This window comes from Salvelinus alpinus, chromosome 2 (assembly GCF_045679555.1).
Source record: "Salvelinus alpinus chromosome 2, SLU_Salpinus.1, whole genome shotgun sequence".
In the NCBI taxonomy this organism is placed as follows: Eukaryota; Metazoa; Chordata; class Actinopteri; order Salmoniformes; family Salmonidae; genus Salvelinus; species Salvelinus alpinus.
Window position 1 is genome coordinate 102,171,538 of NC_092087.1, and position 16,730 is coordinate 102,188,267.

Genomic DNA, 16,730 nt, shown 5'->3' on the forward strand with positions numbered 1-16,730 from the left:
CTTTGGGCACGCTTTCAACCTGGATGTGAAAATACTGCCCCCTATCCCAAACAGGTTTTAAGGAAAGAAATTCCACACCTTAACTTCTAAAAAGGCACACATGTTAATTGAAATGCATTCCAGGTGACTACCTCATGATGCTACAGTCCTCCTTTAAGACTCCATGCTACAGTCCTCCTTTAAGACTCCATGTGTCATCATTAGATGCTACAGTCCTCCTTTAAGACTCCATAATGTTTCATTATTAGATGCTACAGTCCTCCTTCAAGACTCCATAATGTTTCATCATTAGATGCTACAGTCCTCCTTTAAGACTCCATAATGTTTATCATTAGATGCTACAGTCCTCCTTTAAGACTCCATAATGTCATCATTAGATGCTACAGTCCTCCTTTAAGACTCCATAATGTTTCATTATTAGATGCTACAGTCCTCCTTCAAGACTCCATCATGTTTCATCATTAGATGCTACAGTCCTCCTGTAAGACTCCATAATGTTTATCATTAGATGCTACAGACCTCCTTTAAGACTACATAATGTTTCATCATTAGATGCTACAGTCCTCCTTTATGACTCCATGTTTAAAATGTGTCTGGAAGCGCTACTCTATCTATTCTACTCTTATCCTTTCGGTTTTAATAATATTTAATAATAATAATGTTATAATAGGTAATAACTAACTTTAATAACTAGGGTTAATACCTGCCTGGCGCACCAACAAAATCTTTCTTTACCCCCCTCTAACAATACCGCTACAGAATTAGCATAGTAGGCCATGTAACTGAAGGTAATCTGAAATATTTAGGACTAACTTATTCCTTGCCACCCATTCTGAAACTAACTGCAGCTCTATGTTAAGTGTTGCAGTCATTTCAGTCGCTGTAGTAGCTGACGTGTACAGTGTTGAGTCATACATAGACACACTGGCTTTACTCAAATGTCATTTGCATGTTGTTGGTAAAGACTGAAAAAAGTAGGTGCCAAACAGCTGCCCTGGGGAATTCCTGATTCTACCTTGATTTTGTTGTACAGGCTTCCATTAATGAACACTCTCTGTTAGACAGGTAGCTCTGGGGTGGTAGGCCAGTAACCGAAAGATTGTTGGTATCCCGAGCTGACAAGCTAAAACTCAGTTAACCCACTGTTCCTAGGCCGTCATTGAAAATAAGAATTTGTTCTTAACTGACTTGCCTAGTTAAATAAAGGTTACATTTAAAAAATATATATTAAAAAAATTATCCACAATATAGCAGGGGGTGTAAAGCCATATGTTTTTTTCAGCAGCAGACTACGATCGATAATGTCAAAAGCCGCACTGAAGTCTAACAAAACAGCCCCAACAATATTTTTATCATCATCAACTTCTCTCAGCCAATCAGTCATTTGTAAGTGCTATGCTTATTGAATGTCCTTCACTATAAGCTGAAAGTCTCAATTTGTTTACTGTAAAATAGCATTGTATCTGGCCAAACTATTTTTTTCCAAAAATGTAAGGGTTGGTAATAGGCTGATTACTGGCTTAAATAGCCGACCAAAGGGAGCTTTACTATTCTTGGGTAGTGGAATGACTTTAGCTTCCCTCCAGGCCTGAGGGCACACACTTTCTAGTAGGCTTAAATTAAAGACAAGGCAAATAGGAGTGGCAATATCGGCCGCTATTATCCTCAATTTTCCATCCACGTTGTCAGACACCGGTGACATGTCATTGTTGATTTTTTTGCCCAAAATGTCATTGAAGATGCTCCAAAGATTTTTACTATCATTCTTCATGTCATTTATCTTTGTTTCATAGTGTAGTTTCTTCTTCTTTTTATTTAGTCACATGATTTCTCAATTTGCAATACGTTTGCCAATCAGTTATACAGCCAGACCTATTTGCCATCTCTTTTGCCTCCCTCTTCATCATACCATTTTTTGATTCCTCATCAATCCACGTGGATTTAACAGTGTTTACAGTAATATTCTTAATGGGTGCATGCTTATTAGTAACTGGGATAAGCATTTTCAAATGTGTCAAGGGCAGCGTCTGGTGGCTCGTCATTACACACCACGGACCAACAAATATTATTTACATCAAAAACATAGGAATCACTACAAAACGTATTGTATGACCTCTTTTACACAATATTAGGCCCAGCCTTTTGGAACTTTGCTTTTCCTAGATATGGCTACTATATTGTGATCACTACATCTGATGGATCTGGACTGCTTTCAAACACATTTCTGCAGCATTAGTAAAGATATGATCAAAATATGTTGATGATTTAATTTCTGTACTGTTTGTAACTACCCTGGTAGGTTGATTGATAACCTGAACAAGGTTAACAGCACTGGTTACAGTTTGAAGCTTTCTCTTGAATGGGCAGCCTGATCACAGCTTTCCTCCAGTATTAGTTAATTAATTAACAGTGTCTTGAGTTTAGTTTGCCTGTTCAACAGTCTTGTAAAGATAGGGAGGGTTGACTGGGACAGACAATGTAACATCCATAATGTTTTAAGGAAAAGTTTTTGTAAAACAAGCACCTTACATCAGATTATCTTGAAACTTTCTCTCTAAATCTAACTTTCATCAAGGTTTTATATGGTCTATTGGTTTCTCTCTTTTCATTGGCAGAATTCTTTTTCAGTGTTATGATATTCACAACATCCATATCCACCAGTACATCTTCCTGTCAACTAACAGAACTCTGCTGGTTGTCCTGGTAACAGATACCAGTGGGCAGATCTATTGTATTTGTTCAAACGAAACTACTTACTTTGATGTGTCAAATCTGATCCTTTCTTCTCTTCTCCTCCTCTCACAGTTCCACTCAGCCCCGTTGTTTTCCTGCAGTCCACTAGCAGCACAGACAACCTCTTCATACCCAGCAGTAAGGTACTACCGGCAGAGGCACGACATGGGGACTCCGGGAGTGAGGAAGGGCTAGCGTTGTCCTGGTAACCATGAAGAGGGGACACAGACACATATCATTATGGATGCTGATGTCACTGTTGTCACTGTTGTCATAAAGTGCCTTACAGAAACCCAGACCCAGATAGAGCAAGCTGTATGCTAGACCAGACCAACCTGTACCATCTGGTGTTCTGATCTGGAGAGACTCTTCTCTGCCTCGTCAGCATCAGGATGTTGTTGAGGCTCCCCAGAGGATCCACGAAAGTCATGTCTCTCTCCTGTGTGAACGAGAACATCAAACAGATGGTGAACTTATGACCATCGATTGCAATCACACAGTCTTACAAGAGGCATGAATATGTCTAAAAAAGGGCCTATAATGGCCACTTTCATCGTGATTTCCTAAAATATTGTTTGTGTTGCAAATGTAAAAGGGTCCTTTTGCGTCCCTTTGAAAATTTATTAGAAATTATGCACCAATGTTGAATTCTGAAAAGCCTTTTAGATGAAGTGTACTTTAATGTGGACTACATGGATAATTCAATAAATCTAATATAAAAGTCACAAAAATATATGTACCAATGACGGATAGCACCTTTAACAATTTATTGAGTACTGAACAACATATTAAAGTGTAGAACGTCAGTAGCATGCCCCTTTAAAACCCCACATTAGTTCCAAGAAATGCATATTTTGTGCCCGTTTTTAAGTCAGTACTCACTGGTCTTAATCGACTCTTCAGCCTCCTCCTTTTTCACTCCCAAAACGTCTTCCTCCTCCTCTTTAATTGAGATAGCCTCCTCTTCCTCTTTTACTCCAAAAGGTTCTTCCTCTTCTTTCAATATTATGGCATCTTCCTCCTTTTTGATTCTGAAAGCTTCTACCTCCTCCTCTTCCACAACCTCTTTCCCATATTCCTCTTTCACTGTAATATCATCCTCTTCTTCTTTCAATGTGATAGACTCCTCTTCCTCCCTTTTCATCCTGAAAGCTTCTTTCTCCGTCGAGTTTAGTGAGCTCATGCTCCGGGTGATTAGCCTAGTGCAATATCAATTTACCACATTAGCTAATTTAACAAGCAATCTACGTTTCAACGAACTAGTAGATATGTAAACAGATTTGTGTTTAAAACACTAAGAGTAATATACACAAGATTTGGCTTCAATGTTTCTGTTTAATGTTCACTAGCAAAGCACCACGTTGGTTAAATCAGAAGCCTTTTGTCGCTGTTGAAGAAGCCTCCTGTCCCGTCCACTAGATTGTACGTCACGCAAGAAGCATCACCTGAAAAACTCATATCGCCATCTGCTGACTGGAGTGGGTAACGCAGTTTGGAAAAATATTAATTACAATGTTTATTTTGGCAAGCAAAGTCATAAGAAGTTATTTAAAAACAACCAGATGTTATGTTTTCTCTTACTTCTTATAGCCAATACTTTCCTCCAGGGCTGACCTGCTCATTAGGTAGGATTAGGTGACAGATTGACAATGGTGGCATATTCCGAGCTAAATTGACCAAAGCTCATCGCTAACAACACATAATAACACCTCACATAATGCTGCCCAAAAATAATGAAAACTTCTCTCACCCAGTGGCATATGGGCTATTTAGGTGAGTGTTGCTGTTGCCACATGATGCAGTGCCCGCTTTGTTTAAGGACAGATAGGACGTGAACAGATAGGGCTCTCCCTTTGTAGAGCACATGCCCCTTTGCCCTTACAGTCTCTGAAGTGCCCTTTTGGGTGGTGGTATAATCTGTATTCATTTTTTCTCATAGTTATTCTTAACCCACTGCCTGCAAGTCATTGTTAAATTTGCCTAACTATCTTACAGGTAGACCCTCTTTCACTCTCTCATCATGTCACAAGCTGTCAGGCTCCCAGAGGCAGGGTAATAAAAGACCCCAGCTCACTCAACTGCCCCTCCCCTCTCCAGCAGCCATCAACCCAGAACATCCTGAAGACAGAACATCTAAAAGATAATCTGGGAATCCTTTCTTCCTCATGGAGCTTTTTGAAAGTGAGGTGAATATTCAATGTGATGTTTGTACGGTGGATTCAGAAAGTATTCAGACCCCTTTACTTTTTCCACATTTTGTTAAATTACAGCCTTATTTTAGAATGGATAAAAAAAATACATATTCAGCAATCTACACACAATACCCCAATATGAGAAAGCAGAAACAGGTTTTTAGAAAATGTAGCTAATTTATTAAAAGATAAAAAGCAGAAATACCTTATTTACATAACAGTAAGTATTCAGACCCCTTGCTATGAGACTGTCAGAGCAAAAACCAAGCCATGAGGTAGAAGGAATTGTCCGTAGAGCTTCGAGACAGGATTACGTTGAGGCACAAATCTTGGGAAGGGTACCAAAACACTTCTGCAGCATTAAAGGACCCCAAGAACACACTGTGGTGAAGAAGGCGCAACAGAGCCTCTTCAACATCAGGAGGCACAAGAAATTTGGCTTGTCACCTAAAACCCTCACACAGTTTTACAGATGCACAATGAAAGCATCCTGTCGGGCTGTATTACCGCCTGGTACAGCAGGCGGTAATACAAGCCATAGAAAGTTGGTTGCAATTTCAGTTTAATCCAACAGAAAAGACGGAACAAATAATACTACAAAAATTCTGGTTAAACTCAAATATAGTAATTGATAAAAAAAATAAAAGTAAAATTGAATACATAAAAAAGGTATAATCTTTGTAAATGATATCATCAATAGGACTGGTGGAGTTGTCACACAAGCAGCTAACAAAAATATATGTAAATGTCTGCACTACCCAAAATTACAACCAACTAATTGCAGCATTACCACAAAAACGGTGGAAAGGGGAAAAAGTAAGAAACTTGTCTGTCAGCCCGGCATTAAAGACCAAAATTGATTAAAGAAAAGTATGAATGACGCCAGATTCAAAACGTGGAATTTTTCAATTTGAATTATTATACAAAATTCTTGCAACCAATACAATGTTCTATATATGAGGGATACAATGAACCTCTCTGCAGATTTAGCTGCGAAGAGACAGAATCATTAGATCATTTGTTTTAGTACTGTCCATATGTAGCTTATTTTTGGTCACATGTCAATGAATGGCAACATTTACCTGGAGCTAACTCTGCAGACAGCACTACTGGGTGATTTGAAAAGTCATAGTCAATTGATTAATAAAATAATAATACTTTTAGCAAACATGTTTATTTTTAATTTACAATCTGTAGCAACTATGGGAATATAAAGGTCAATAACTTTTGTGAAACAGCACAGTTAAAAATATATGGCAAATAGAAATCAAACGGGGTGATCTTCAGAGAGGTTTAGGGTAACTGAAGGATAGGACAGAGATAGATGGGAGAGGTTTAGGGTAACTGAAGGATAGGACTGGATGGTCTTCAGAGATAGATGGGAGAGGTTTAGGGTAACTGAAGGTTAGGACTGGGTGGTCTTCAGAGATAGATGGGAGAGGTTTAGGGTAACTGAAGGATAGGACTGGGTGGTCTTCAGAGATAGATGGGAGAGGTTTAGGGTAACTGAAGGATAGGACTGGGTGGTCTTCAGAGATAGATGGGAGAGGTTTAGGGTAACTGAAGGATAGGACTGGATGGTCTTCAGAGATAGATGGGAGAGGTTTAGGGTAACTGAAGGATAGGATTAAAAACAAACTAAATATAACTATTGTAAAATACATTGTGTCTGTAAAATGTACATAGTATGTAGAAGCTGGACGTAGAAGCCTAATAGTTGTTGCACATTAGTTTCCTCCAATCAGGGGGTGGTAGGGTTAGGGGGTGGGGGTGGTAGGGTTAGGGGGTGGTAGGGTTAGTGGAAAACAAAGGAAAATATATGTTTATACATACAGTGCCTTTGGAAAGTATTCAGGTTTTTAGAAATTATTACAAATGTATATCTTTTTTTAAACAGAAATACCTTATTTACATAAGTATTCAGACCCTTTGCTATGAGAATTGAAATTGAGCTCAGGTGCATCTTGTTTCCATTGATCCTCCTTGAGATGTTTCTACAACTTGATTGGAGTCCACCTGTGGTAAATTCAATTGATTGGACATGATTTGGAAAGGAACACACCAGTCTATATAAGGTCCCACAGTTTACAACACAAGTCAGAGCAAAAACCAAGCCATGAGGTTGAAGGAATTGTCCGTAGAGCGCCGACACAGGATTGTGTCGAGGCACAGATCTGGGGAAGGGAGACAAAAAAAAAATCTGCCGCATTGAAGTTCCCAAAGAACACAGTGGCTACCATCAGTCTTAAATGGAAAAGTTTGGAACCACCAAGGCTCTTCCTAGAGCTGGCCGCCTGGCCAAACTGAGCAATCGGGGGAGAAGGGCCTTGGTCAGGCAGGTGACCAAGAAGCTGATGGTCACTCTGACAGAGATCTAGAGTTCCTCTGTGGAGATGGGAGACACCAACACTCACCTAAATAGCACATATACCACTGGGTGAGAGAAGTTTTCATTGTATTTAGGCAGCATTATATGAAGTGTTATTTGTTGTCAACAATGAGCCTTGGTCAATTTAGCTCGGAATATGCAATCTGTCACCTAATCCTGCCTAATAGGCAGGCCAATCATGGAGGAAAGTATTGGCTGTAAGAAGTAAGAGAAAATAACATCTGGTTGTTTTTAAATTACTTCTTATGACATTGCTTGTCAGACGGAACATTGTAAATCATATTTTTCCAATTTGCGTTACCCACTCCAGTCAGCAGATGGCGATATGAGATTTTCAGGTGATGCTTCTTGCGTGACGTATTATCTAGTGGACGGGACAGGAGGCTTCTTCAACAGCGACAAAAGGCTTCTGATTTAACCACGTTGTGCTTTGCTAGGAAACCTAAAACCGAAACATTGAAGCTCCTTAGACCAATCTTGTGTATATTACTCTTAGTGTTTTGAACATAATTCTGTTTACCACTGGTTCATTTGAACGTAATTTGTTTGTTAAATTAGCTAATGTGTTACATTGATACTGCACTAGGCTAATCTCCCGGATCATAAACTCACTAATCTAGACGGAGAAAAACTCTGGTGAAAGGAGGCAAAGAAGCTTTCAGGATGATAAAGGAGGAAGAGGAGGCTATCACATTGAAACAAGAGGATGATATTACAGTGAAAGAGGAAGATGGGAAAGAGGTTGTCAAAGTGGAAAAAGAGGTAGAAACTTTCAGAATCAAAAAGGAGGAAGATGCCGTAAAATTGAAAGAGGAGGAAGAACCTTTTGGAGTAAAAGAGGAGGATATCTCAATAAAAGAGGAAGACGTTTTGGGAGTGAAAAATGAGACTGAAGATCCGATTACCACCAGTGAGTACTGTCTTAAAAACAGGGGCACAAACTATGCAGTTGTTGAACTAATGTGTTTTTAAAGGGGCATTATACTGAAGTTCTGCACTTTAATATGTTGTTCAGTATTGTAGGAATTGTTTAAGGGGCAATCTGCCATTGGTACATATATTTTTGGAACTTCAACATTTGATTTATTGAATTCTCTGTGGTCTAAATTAAAGTGCACTTATTCTAGTATAGCCGGGTTTTAAAATATAAAATATAGTGCATCGTTTCTACTTAAAATATCAAAGGGACGCAAGTGGAACCCATTTTGTGGAACGGCCCTTTAACATTTGCATCACAGTGGTGGGAAAAGTACGCAATTGTCATACTTGAGTAAAAGTAAAGATACCTGAATAGAAAATTACTCAAGTAAAAGTGAGTCACCTAGTGAAATACTTCCTGAGTAAAAGTCTAAAATATACTTTAGTATCAACAGTAAAAGTATATAAATCATTTCAAATTCCTTATATTAAGGAAACCAGATGGTGCCATTTTCTTTTTAAATTTATTTTTTTATTTACGGATAGCCAGGGACACACTCCAACTCTCAGACAATCTACAATTGAAACTTGTGTTTAGTGAGTCTGCCAGATCAGAGGCAGTGATGATTACCAGGGATGTTCTCTTGATTAGTGCGTGAATTGGACCATTTTCCTGTCCAGCTAAGCCTTCAAAATGGAATGAGTACTTTTGGGTGTCAGGGAAAATGTATGGAGTAAAATGTACATCATCTTCTTTAGGAATGTAGTGAAGTAAAAGTCAAATTAGTCAAAAATAGTAAAGTACAGATTCCCTGAAAAACTACTTAAATCGTACTTTAAAGTATTTTTTACTTAAGTACTTCATACCACTGATCACAAAAAAGAAGCATAATTAAAGTGGCTAATTTAGGCCCTTTTTAGACATATATTCAAGCCTCTTGTAACACTCTGTAATTGCAATAGAAGTTCATAAGTTTACCGTCTGTTTGATGTTCTCATTCACACAGGAGAGAGACATGACTATCCTGGATCCTCTGGGGAGCATCAACAACATCCTGCTGACGAGGAAGAGAAGAGTCTCTCCAGATCAGAACACCAGATGGTACAGCTTGGTTTGGTCTAGTATACAGCTTGCTCTATCGGGGTCTGGGCTGGGTTTCTGTAAAGCACTTTATGTCAACAGTGACATAAGCATCCATAATTATATGTGTCTGTCCCCTCTTTATGGTTACCAGGACAACGCTAGCCCTTCCACCCTCCCGGAGTCCCCGTGTCGTGCCTCTCCCGGTAGCACCTTACTGCTGGGTATGAAGAGGTTGTCTGTGCAGCTGGTGGACTGCAGGAAAACAACGGGGCTGAGTGGAACTGTGAGAGGAGGAGGAGAGAAGAAAGGATCAGATTTGACACATCAAAGTAAGTGCTGTAGTTTGAACAAATACAATAGATCTGCCCACTGGTATCTGTTACCAGGACAACCAGCAGAGTTCTGTTAGTTGACATGAAGATGGACTGGTATCTGTTACCAGGACAACCAGCAGAGTTCTGTTAGTTGACATGAAGATGGACTGGTATCTGTTACCAGGACAACCAGCAGAGTTCTGTTAGTTGACATGAAGATGGACTGGTATCTGTTACCAGGACAACCAGCAGAGTTCTGTTAGTTGACATGAAGATGGACTGGTATCTTTTACTAGTAGGGCTGTCACAGACTAATAAACATCTTGTTTGACTTAGTCACCTGTTCTTTCGACCAATCAATTGGTACACATTTTAAATGTGTATTTCTATATATACACAACCGTTGAAAAGTTTGGGGTCAATTAGAAATGTCCTTGTTTTTGAAAGAAAAGCACATTTGTTGTCCAATAAAATAACATCGAAATACAGTGTAAACATTGTTAATGTTGTAAATGACTGTTGTAGCTGGAAATGGGAGATTGTTTTATGGAATATCTACATAGGTGTACAGAGGCCCATTATCAGCAACCATCACTCCTGTGTTCCAATGGCACTTTGTGTTACCTAATACAAGTTTATAATTTTAAAAGGCTAATTGATCATTAGAAAACCATTTTGCAATTATGTTAGCACAGCTGAAAACTGTTATGCTGATTAGAGAAGCAATAAAACTGGCCTTATTTTTATTTTATTTATTTATTTAACCTTTATTTAACCAGGTAGGCAAATTGAGAACACGTTCTCATTTACAATTGCGACCTGGCCAAGATAAAGCAAAGCAGTTCGACACATACAACAACACATAGTTACACATGGAGTAAAACAAACATATAGTCAATAATACAGTGAAAAAATAAGTCTATATACAATGTGAGCAAGTGAGGTGAGATAAGGGAGGTGAAGGCAAACAAATATATGTATAAATAAATAAAAATATAAAAAAAGACCATGGTGGCGAAGTAAATACAACACAGCAAGTAAAATAAAAAATAAAAACACTGGAATGGTTGGTTTGCAGTGGAAGAAAGCGCAAAGTAGAGACAGAAATAATGGGGTGCAAAGGAGCAAAATAAATAAATAAATACAGTAGGTAAAGAGGTAGTTGTTTGGGCTAAATTATAGATGGGCTATGTACAGGTGCAGTAATCTATGAGCTGCTCTGACAGCTGGTGCTTAAAGCTAGTGAGGGAGATAAGTGTTTCCAGTTTCAGAGATTTTTGTAGTTCGTTCCAGTCATTGGCAGCAGAGAACTGGAAGGAGAGGCGTCCAAAGGAAGAATTGGTTTTGGGGGTGACTAGAGAGATATACCTGCTGGAGCGCGTGCTATAGGTAGGTGCTGCTATGGTGACCAGCGAGCTGAGATAAGGGGGGACTTTACCTAGCAGGGTCTTGTAGATGACCTGGAACCAGTGGGTTTGGCGACGAGTATGGAGCGAGGGCCAGCCAACGAGAGTGTACAGGTCGCAGTGGTGGGTAGTATATGGGGCTTTGGTGACAAAACGGATGGCACTGTGATAGACTGCATCCAATTTATTGAGTAGGGTTTTGGAGGCTATTTTGTAAATGACATCACCGAAGTCGAGGATTGGTAGGATGGTCAGTTTTACAAGGGTATGTTTGGCAGCATGAGTAAAGGATGCTTTGTTGCGGAATAGGAAGCCAATTCTAGATTTAACTTTGGATTGGAGATGTTTGATGTGAGTCTGGAAGGAGAGTTTACAGTCTAACCAGACACCTAGGTATTTGTAGTTGTCCACATATTCTAAGTCAGAGCCGTCCAGAGTAGTGATGTTGGACAGGCGGGCAGGTGCAGGCAGCGATCGGTTGAAGAGCATGCATTTAGTTTTACTTGTATTTAAGAGCAATTGGAGGCCACGGAAGGAGAGTTGTATGGCATTGAAGCTCGCCTGGAGGGTTGTTAACACAGTGTCAAAAGAAGGGCCAGAAGTATACAGAATAGTGTCGTCTGCGTAGAGGTGGATCAGAGAATCACCAGCAGCAAGAGCGACATCATTGATGTATACAGAGAAGAGAGTCGGTCCAAGAATTGAACCCTGTGGCACCCCCATAGAGACTGCCAGAGGCCCGGACAACAGACCCTCCGATTTGACACACTGAACTCGATCAGAGAAGTAGTTGGTGAACCAGGCGAGGCAATCATTAGAGAAACCAAGGCTGTCGAGTCTGCCGATGAGGATGTGGTGATTGACAGAGTCAAAAGCCTTGGCCAGGTCAATGAATACTGCTGCACAGTATTGTTTCCTATCGATGGCGGTTAAGATATCGTTTATGACCTTGAGCGTGGCTGAGGTGCACCCATGACCAGCTCTGAAACCAGATTGCATAGCGGAGAAGGTATGGTGGGATTCGAAATGGTCGGTAATCTGTTTGTTGACTTGGCTTTCGAAGACCTTAGAAAGGCAGGGTAGGATAGATATAGGTCTGTAGCTGTTAGGGTCAAGAGTGTCCCCCCCTTTGAAGAGGGGGATAACCGCAGCTGCTTTCCAATCTTTGGGAATCTCAGACGACACGAAAGAGAGGTTGAAGAGGCTGGTAATAGGGGTGGCAACAATTTCAGCAGATAGTTTTAGAAAGAAAGGGTCCAGATTATCTAGCCCGGCTGATTTGTAAGGGTCCAGATTTTGCAGCTCTTTTAGAACATCAGCTGACTGTATTTGGGAGAAAGAGAAATGGGGAAGGCTTGGGCGAGTAGCAGAGGGGAGGGCAGTGCTGTTGTCCGGGGTAGGGGTAGCCAGGTGGAAAGCATGGCCAGCCGTAGAAAAATGCTTATTGAAATTCTCAATTATAGTGGATTTGTCGGTGGTGACAGTGTTTCCTATCTTCAGAGCAGTTGGAAGCTGGGAGGAGGTGTTCTTATTCTCCATGGACTTTACAGTGTCCCAGAACTTTTTTGAATTTGTGTTGCAGGAAGCAAATTTCTGCTTGAAAAAGCTAGCCTTGGCTTTTCTAACTGCCTGTGTATATTGGTTTCTGGCTTCCCTGAAAAGTTGCATATCACGGGGGCTGTTCGATGCTAATGCAGAACGCCATAGGATGTTTTTCTGTTGGTTAAGGGCAGTCAGGTCAGGAGAGAACCAAGGGCTATATCTGTTCCTGGTTCTAAATTTCTTGAATGGGGCATGCTTATTCAAGATGGTGAGGAAGGCATTTTAAAAAAATGACCAGGCATCCTCTACTGACGGGATGAGATCAATATCCTTCCAGGATACCTCGGCCAGGTCGATTAGAAAGGCCTGCTCGCTGAAGTGTTTCAGGGAGCGTTTGACAGTGATGAGTGGAGGTCGTTTGACCGCTGACCCATTACGGATGCAGGCAATGAGGCAGTGATCGCTGAGATCTTGGTTGAAAACAGCAGAGGTGTATTTGGAGGGCAAGTTTGTTAGGATGATATCTATGAGGGTACCCGTGTTTACGGAATTGGGGTGGTACCTGGTAGGTTCATTGATAATTTGTGTGAGATTGAGGGCATCAAGCTTAGATTGTAGGGTGGCTGGGGTGTTGAGCATGTTCAAATTTAGGTCGCCTAGCAGCACGAGCTCTGAAGATAGATGGGGGGCAATCAGTTCACATATAGTGTCCAGAGCACAGCTGGGGGCAGAGGGTGGTCTATAGCAGGCGGCAACGGTGAGAGACTTGTTTTTAGAGAGGTGGATTTTTAAAAGTAGAAGTTCAAATTGTTTGGGAACAGACCTGGATAGTAAAACAGAACTCTGCAGGCAATCTTTGCAGTAGATTGCAACACCGCCCCCTTTGGCCGTTCTATCTTGTCTGAAAATCTTGTAGTTGGGGATGAAAATGTCAGAATTTTTGGTGGTCTTTCTAAGCCAGGATTCAGACACGGCTAAAACATCAGGGTTGGCAGAGTGTGCTAAAGCAGTGAACAAAACAAACTTAGGGAGGGGGCTTCTAATGTTAACATGCATGAAGCCAAGGCTATTACGGTTACAGAAGTCATCAAAAGAGAGCGCCTGGGGAATAGGAGTGGAGCTAGGTACTGCAGGGCCTGGATTCACCTCTACATCACCAGAGGAACAGAGGAGGAGTAGGATAAGGGTACGGCTAAAAGCTATGAGAATTGGTCGTCTAGGACTTCTGGAGCAGAGAGTAAAAGGAAGTTTCTGGGGGCGATAAAATAGCTTAAAGGAATAATGTACAGACAAAGGTATGGTAGGATGTGAATACAGTGGAGGTAAACCTAGGTATTGAGTGATGATGAGAGAGATATTGTCTCTAGAAACATCATTGAAACCAGGTGATGTCATCGCATATGTGGGTGGTGGAACTGAGAGGTTGGATATGGTATAGTGAGCAGGGCTAGAGGTTCTACAGTGAAATAAGCCAATAAACACTAACCAGAACAACAATGGACAAGGCATATTTACATTAAGCAGAGGCATGCTTAATCGAGTGATCAATAAGGGTCCAGTGAGTAGAGGTTGGTTGGGGTCACGGCGATCCAGACAGCAGGCCGGGTAGATGGCTATCGGTAGCAAGATAGCAAAGCAAGATAGCATATCAAGATAGCGTTTCCGTCGGTAGGTTAGTGGGGTTCCGTGTGGTAGAGGGGATCAATCCAAATTGGCAAAATAGATATAGTGACCCAAGAAAAAATAAAATAAATAATAATAATAATAATAATAATTGTCCGATATACTTATTCAGATAGCAGCCGATAAGACAGCTAACGATTAGCGGGCCCCAGATGAGCGTTCAGGTAACGTCGGGACGGGGGTGCCAGTTGGATAACTCCCTCGGGCAGATAACGCCGCCAGTCAGTCGTGAAGGCCCGGTGGGGCTCCGTATCTGCAGCAACAACAACAAAAAACGGGTCCGGATAGGTGACTGTAGCCCAGGAATGGCTGATGGAACTCCTCAGCTGGCTGGCTCCGGAATAAATTACGTTTGCTCCGGGATCGACGTAAGCCAATAGTCACACGGTTTGCCGCTAGCTAGCTGCGAAATCAAGGTGCAAATGTCCAGAGCCTGCGGCTGAAATCCGGTGATGAAGTAGGAAAAAAAATCCGGTGATGTGGTAGTGAAAAATCAGTCCTATATGCTCTGGGTTGATATCGCGCTTGCAGACTGGCAGGTATTGGCCCGAGCTGAAGCTGGCTGGTGTCCGAGTTAAGGGTGAAGACCGCAGCAGTGGCTAACTGACTACTAGCTAGTAGCTAGTTATCTGGCTAGCTTCTGATTGGGGTTACGGTTCTAAAGTATAAAAGAAATAGCAGATCCGTACCACATTGGGTGAGGCGGAATGTATATTCAGTTCCTAAATGGAAAGTGAAATTAAAATATATACGAAATGCATACGAAAAAAAACGAGGACTATTTACGCGGGACAAGACGGGACAAGACAAACACACGTCCGACTGCTACGCCATCTTGGAAGAGGTCTTTAGACCAGTTGAGTGTCTGGAGCATCAGCATTTGTGGGTTTGATTACAGGCTCAAAATGGATCAATTAGCCTTTTAAAATGATAAACTTGGATTAGGTAACACAACGTGCCATTGGAACACAGGAGTTATGGTTGCTGATAATGGGCCTCTGTACGCCTATGTAGATAATCAGCCATTTCCAGCTAAAATAGTCATTTACTACATTAACAATGTCTACACTGTGTTATGATCAAATTTATGTTATTTTAAATTGACAAAAAATAGCTTTTCTTTCAAAAACAAGGACATTTCTAAGTGACCCCGAACTCTTGAATGGTATTGTATATCCTAACACCATCCATGTTGTAAACAGTGTTCTGCATGAATTCCGACTCAACATCCAACAATTTTATGAAATCTAATTTTGTTAGAAGTCTAACATTGTTTAACATGGTCAAGTTCGGTTTCTGTGCAATCTTCAGACACTCTAGAAGGCAACCAAACTTGTTTCATCATTCTACATGATGTATTGGCTATACAACACCTGAATTAGCCCATGAAGGGTCTTGGTCCAATGACCACCTATCGTTTTGAAACCTAGCTAGATAGCCAATGAGCTGGGCTTTCCAGCAGTATGTGAACGCCGTTTGTAGGACAAACAGCCATCATGCTAGAGCTGTGCACAACAGAGTTCATTCTCTGGTGAAAGTAAACAGGACGCACTGTAGTTTACGTTTCACAGCAGTTCCTTCTCTTCTACAAACTTCTCAAATCTGAAAAAGTTAAACATGGCTACTAAGAGTGGAAAAGCTAAATCTCAGTCCAAGTATAAACATTTTGATGTTATTATTGCAGAAATTGACCAGGAGAGTGACACAGAAGGAATGGATGAGGACTCTGTGAGTGACCACAGTTATGATTCCAGCGCGGAAGAAATGTTTTTGGAAGGAAAAGATCCACTTTTAGACCAGTAAGTAAAATAGGTTTTTGCATCTCATGCTAATGCAGTTGTTTAAAAGGTCGCATATTCATTTGATATTATTTATTTATTTATATATATTTATACACACAGTCGAAGTTTACATAAACTTAGGTTGGAGTCAGTATAACTCGTTTTTCAACCACTCCACAAATTTCTTGTTAACCTCACTAGGGTATGTGGGACGGTAGCGTCCCACCTCGTCAACAGCCCGTCAAACTGCCGGGTGCCAAATTCAAAACAGAAATCCCATAATTTAAATTCCTCAAACATACAAGTATTTCACACCATTTTAAAGATACACCTGTTGTAAATCCAGCCAAAGTGTCAGATTTCAAAAAGGTTTTACGACGAAAGCACACCAAACGAATATGTTAGGTTAGAGCCAAGTCACAGAAAAATACAGCCATTTTTCCAGCCAAAGAGAGGAGTAACAAAAAGCAGAAATAGAGGTAAAATGAATCACTAACCTTTGATGATCTTCATAGGACTTAGGACTTCATGTTACACAATACATGTATGTTTTGTTCGGTAAAGTTCATATTCATATCCAAAAATCTGAGTTTAGGCGGGACGCTACTGTCTCACTTGGCCAAAAGCCAGAGAAAATGCAGAACGCCAAATTCAAATGAATTACTATAAAAATCTAACTTTCCTTAAA

The 16,730-nt window shown here is 40.7% G+C and overlaps 2 protein-coding genes across 3 annotated transcripts in view; one reads left to right on the forward strand and one right to left on the reverse strand.

The window, feature by feature from the left end:
- Nucleotides 1–4,086, reverse strand: part of LOC139552019 (zinc finger protein 721-like) — a 106,506-nt gene extending 102,420 nt beyond the window's left edge. Inside the window, 2 exon segments of the mRNA XM_071363356.1 lie at nt 3,075–3,172; nt 3,616–4,086. Coding sequence (XP_071219457.1) covers nt 3,075–3,172; nt 3,616–3,916 — 399 coding nt within the window. The 5' untranslated portion in view covers nt 3,917–4,086.
- Nucleotides 1–16,730, forward strand: part of LOC139546449 (piggyBac transposable element-derived protein 4-like) — a 252,812-nt gene that overhangs the window by 232,402 nt on the left and 3,680 nt on the right. Inside the window, exons 1-4 of one of the 2 annotated variants that reach the window (XM_071354844.1) lie at nt 6,717–8,224; nt 9,240–9,334; nt 9,468–9,645; nt 15,946–16,060. In XM_071354844.1, the coding sequence (XP_071210945.1) occupies nt 7,978–8,224; nt 9,240–9,334; nt 9,468–9,645; nt 15,946–16,060 (635 nt within the window). In that variant the 5' untranslated portion in view covers nt 6,717–7,977. Of the gene's footprint in view, nt 1–6,716; nt 8,225–9,239; nt 9,335–9,467; nt 9,646–15,945; nt 16,061–16,730 lie in introns of those variants that run through there. The other variant, XM_071354835.1, reaches the window with a different exon arrangement.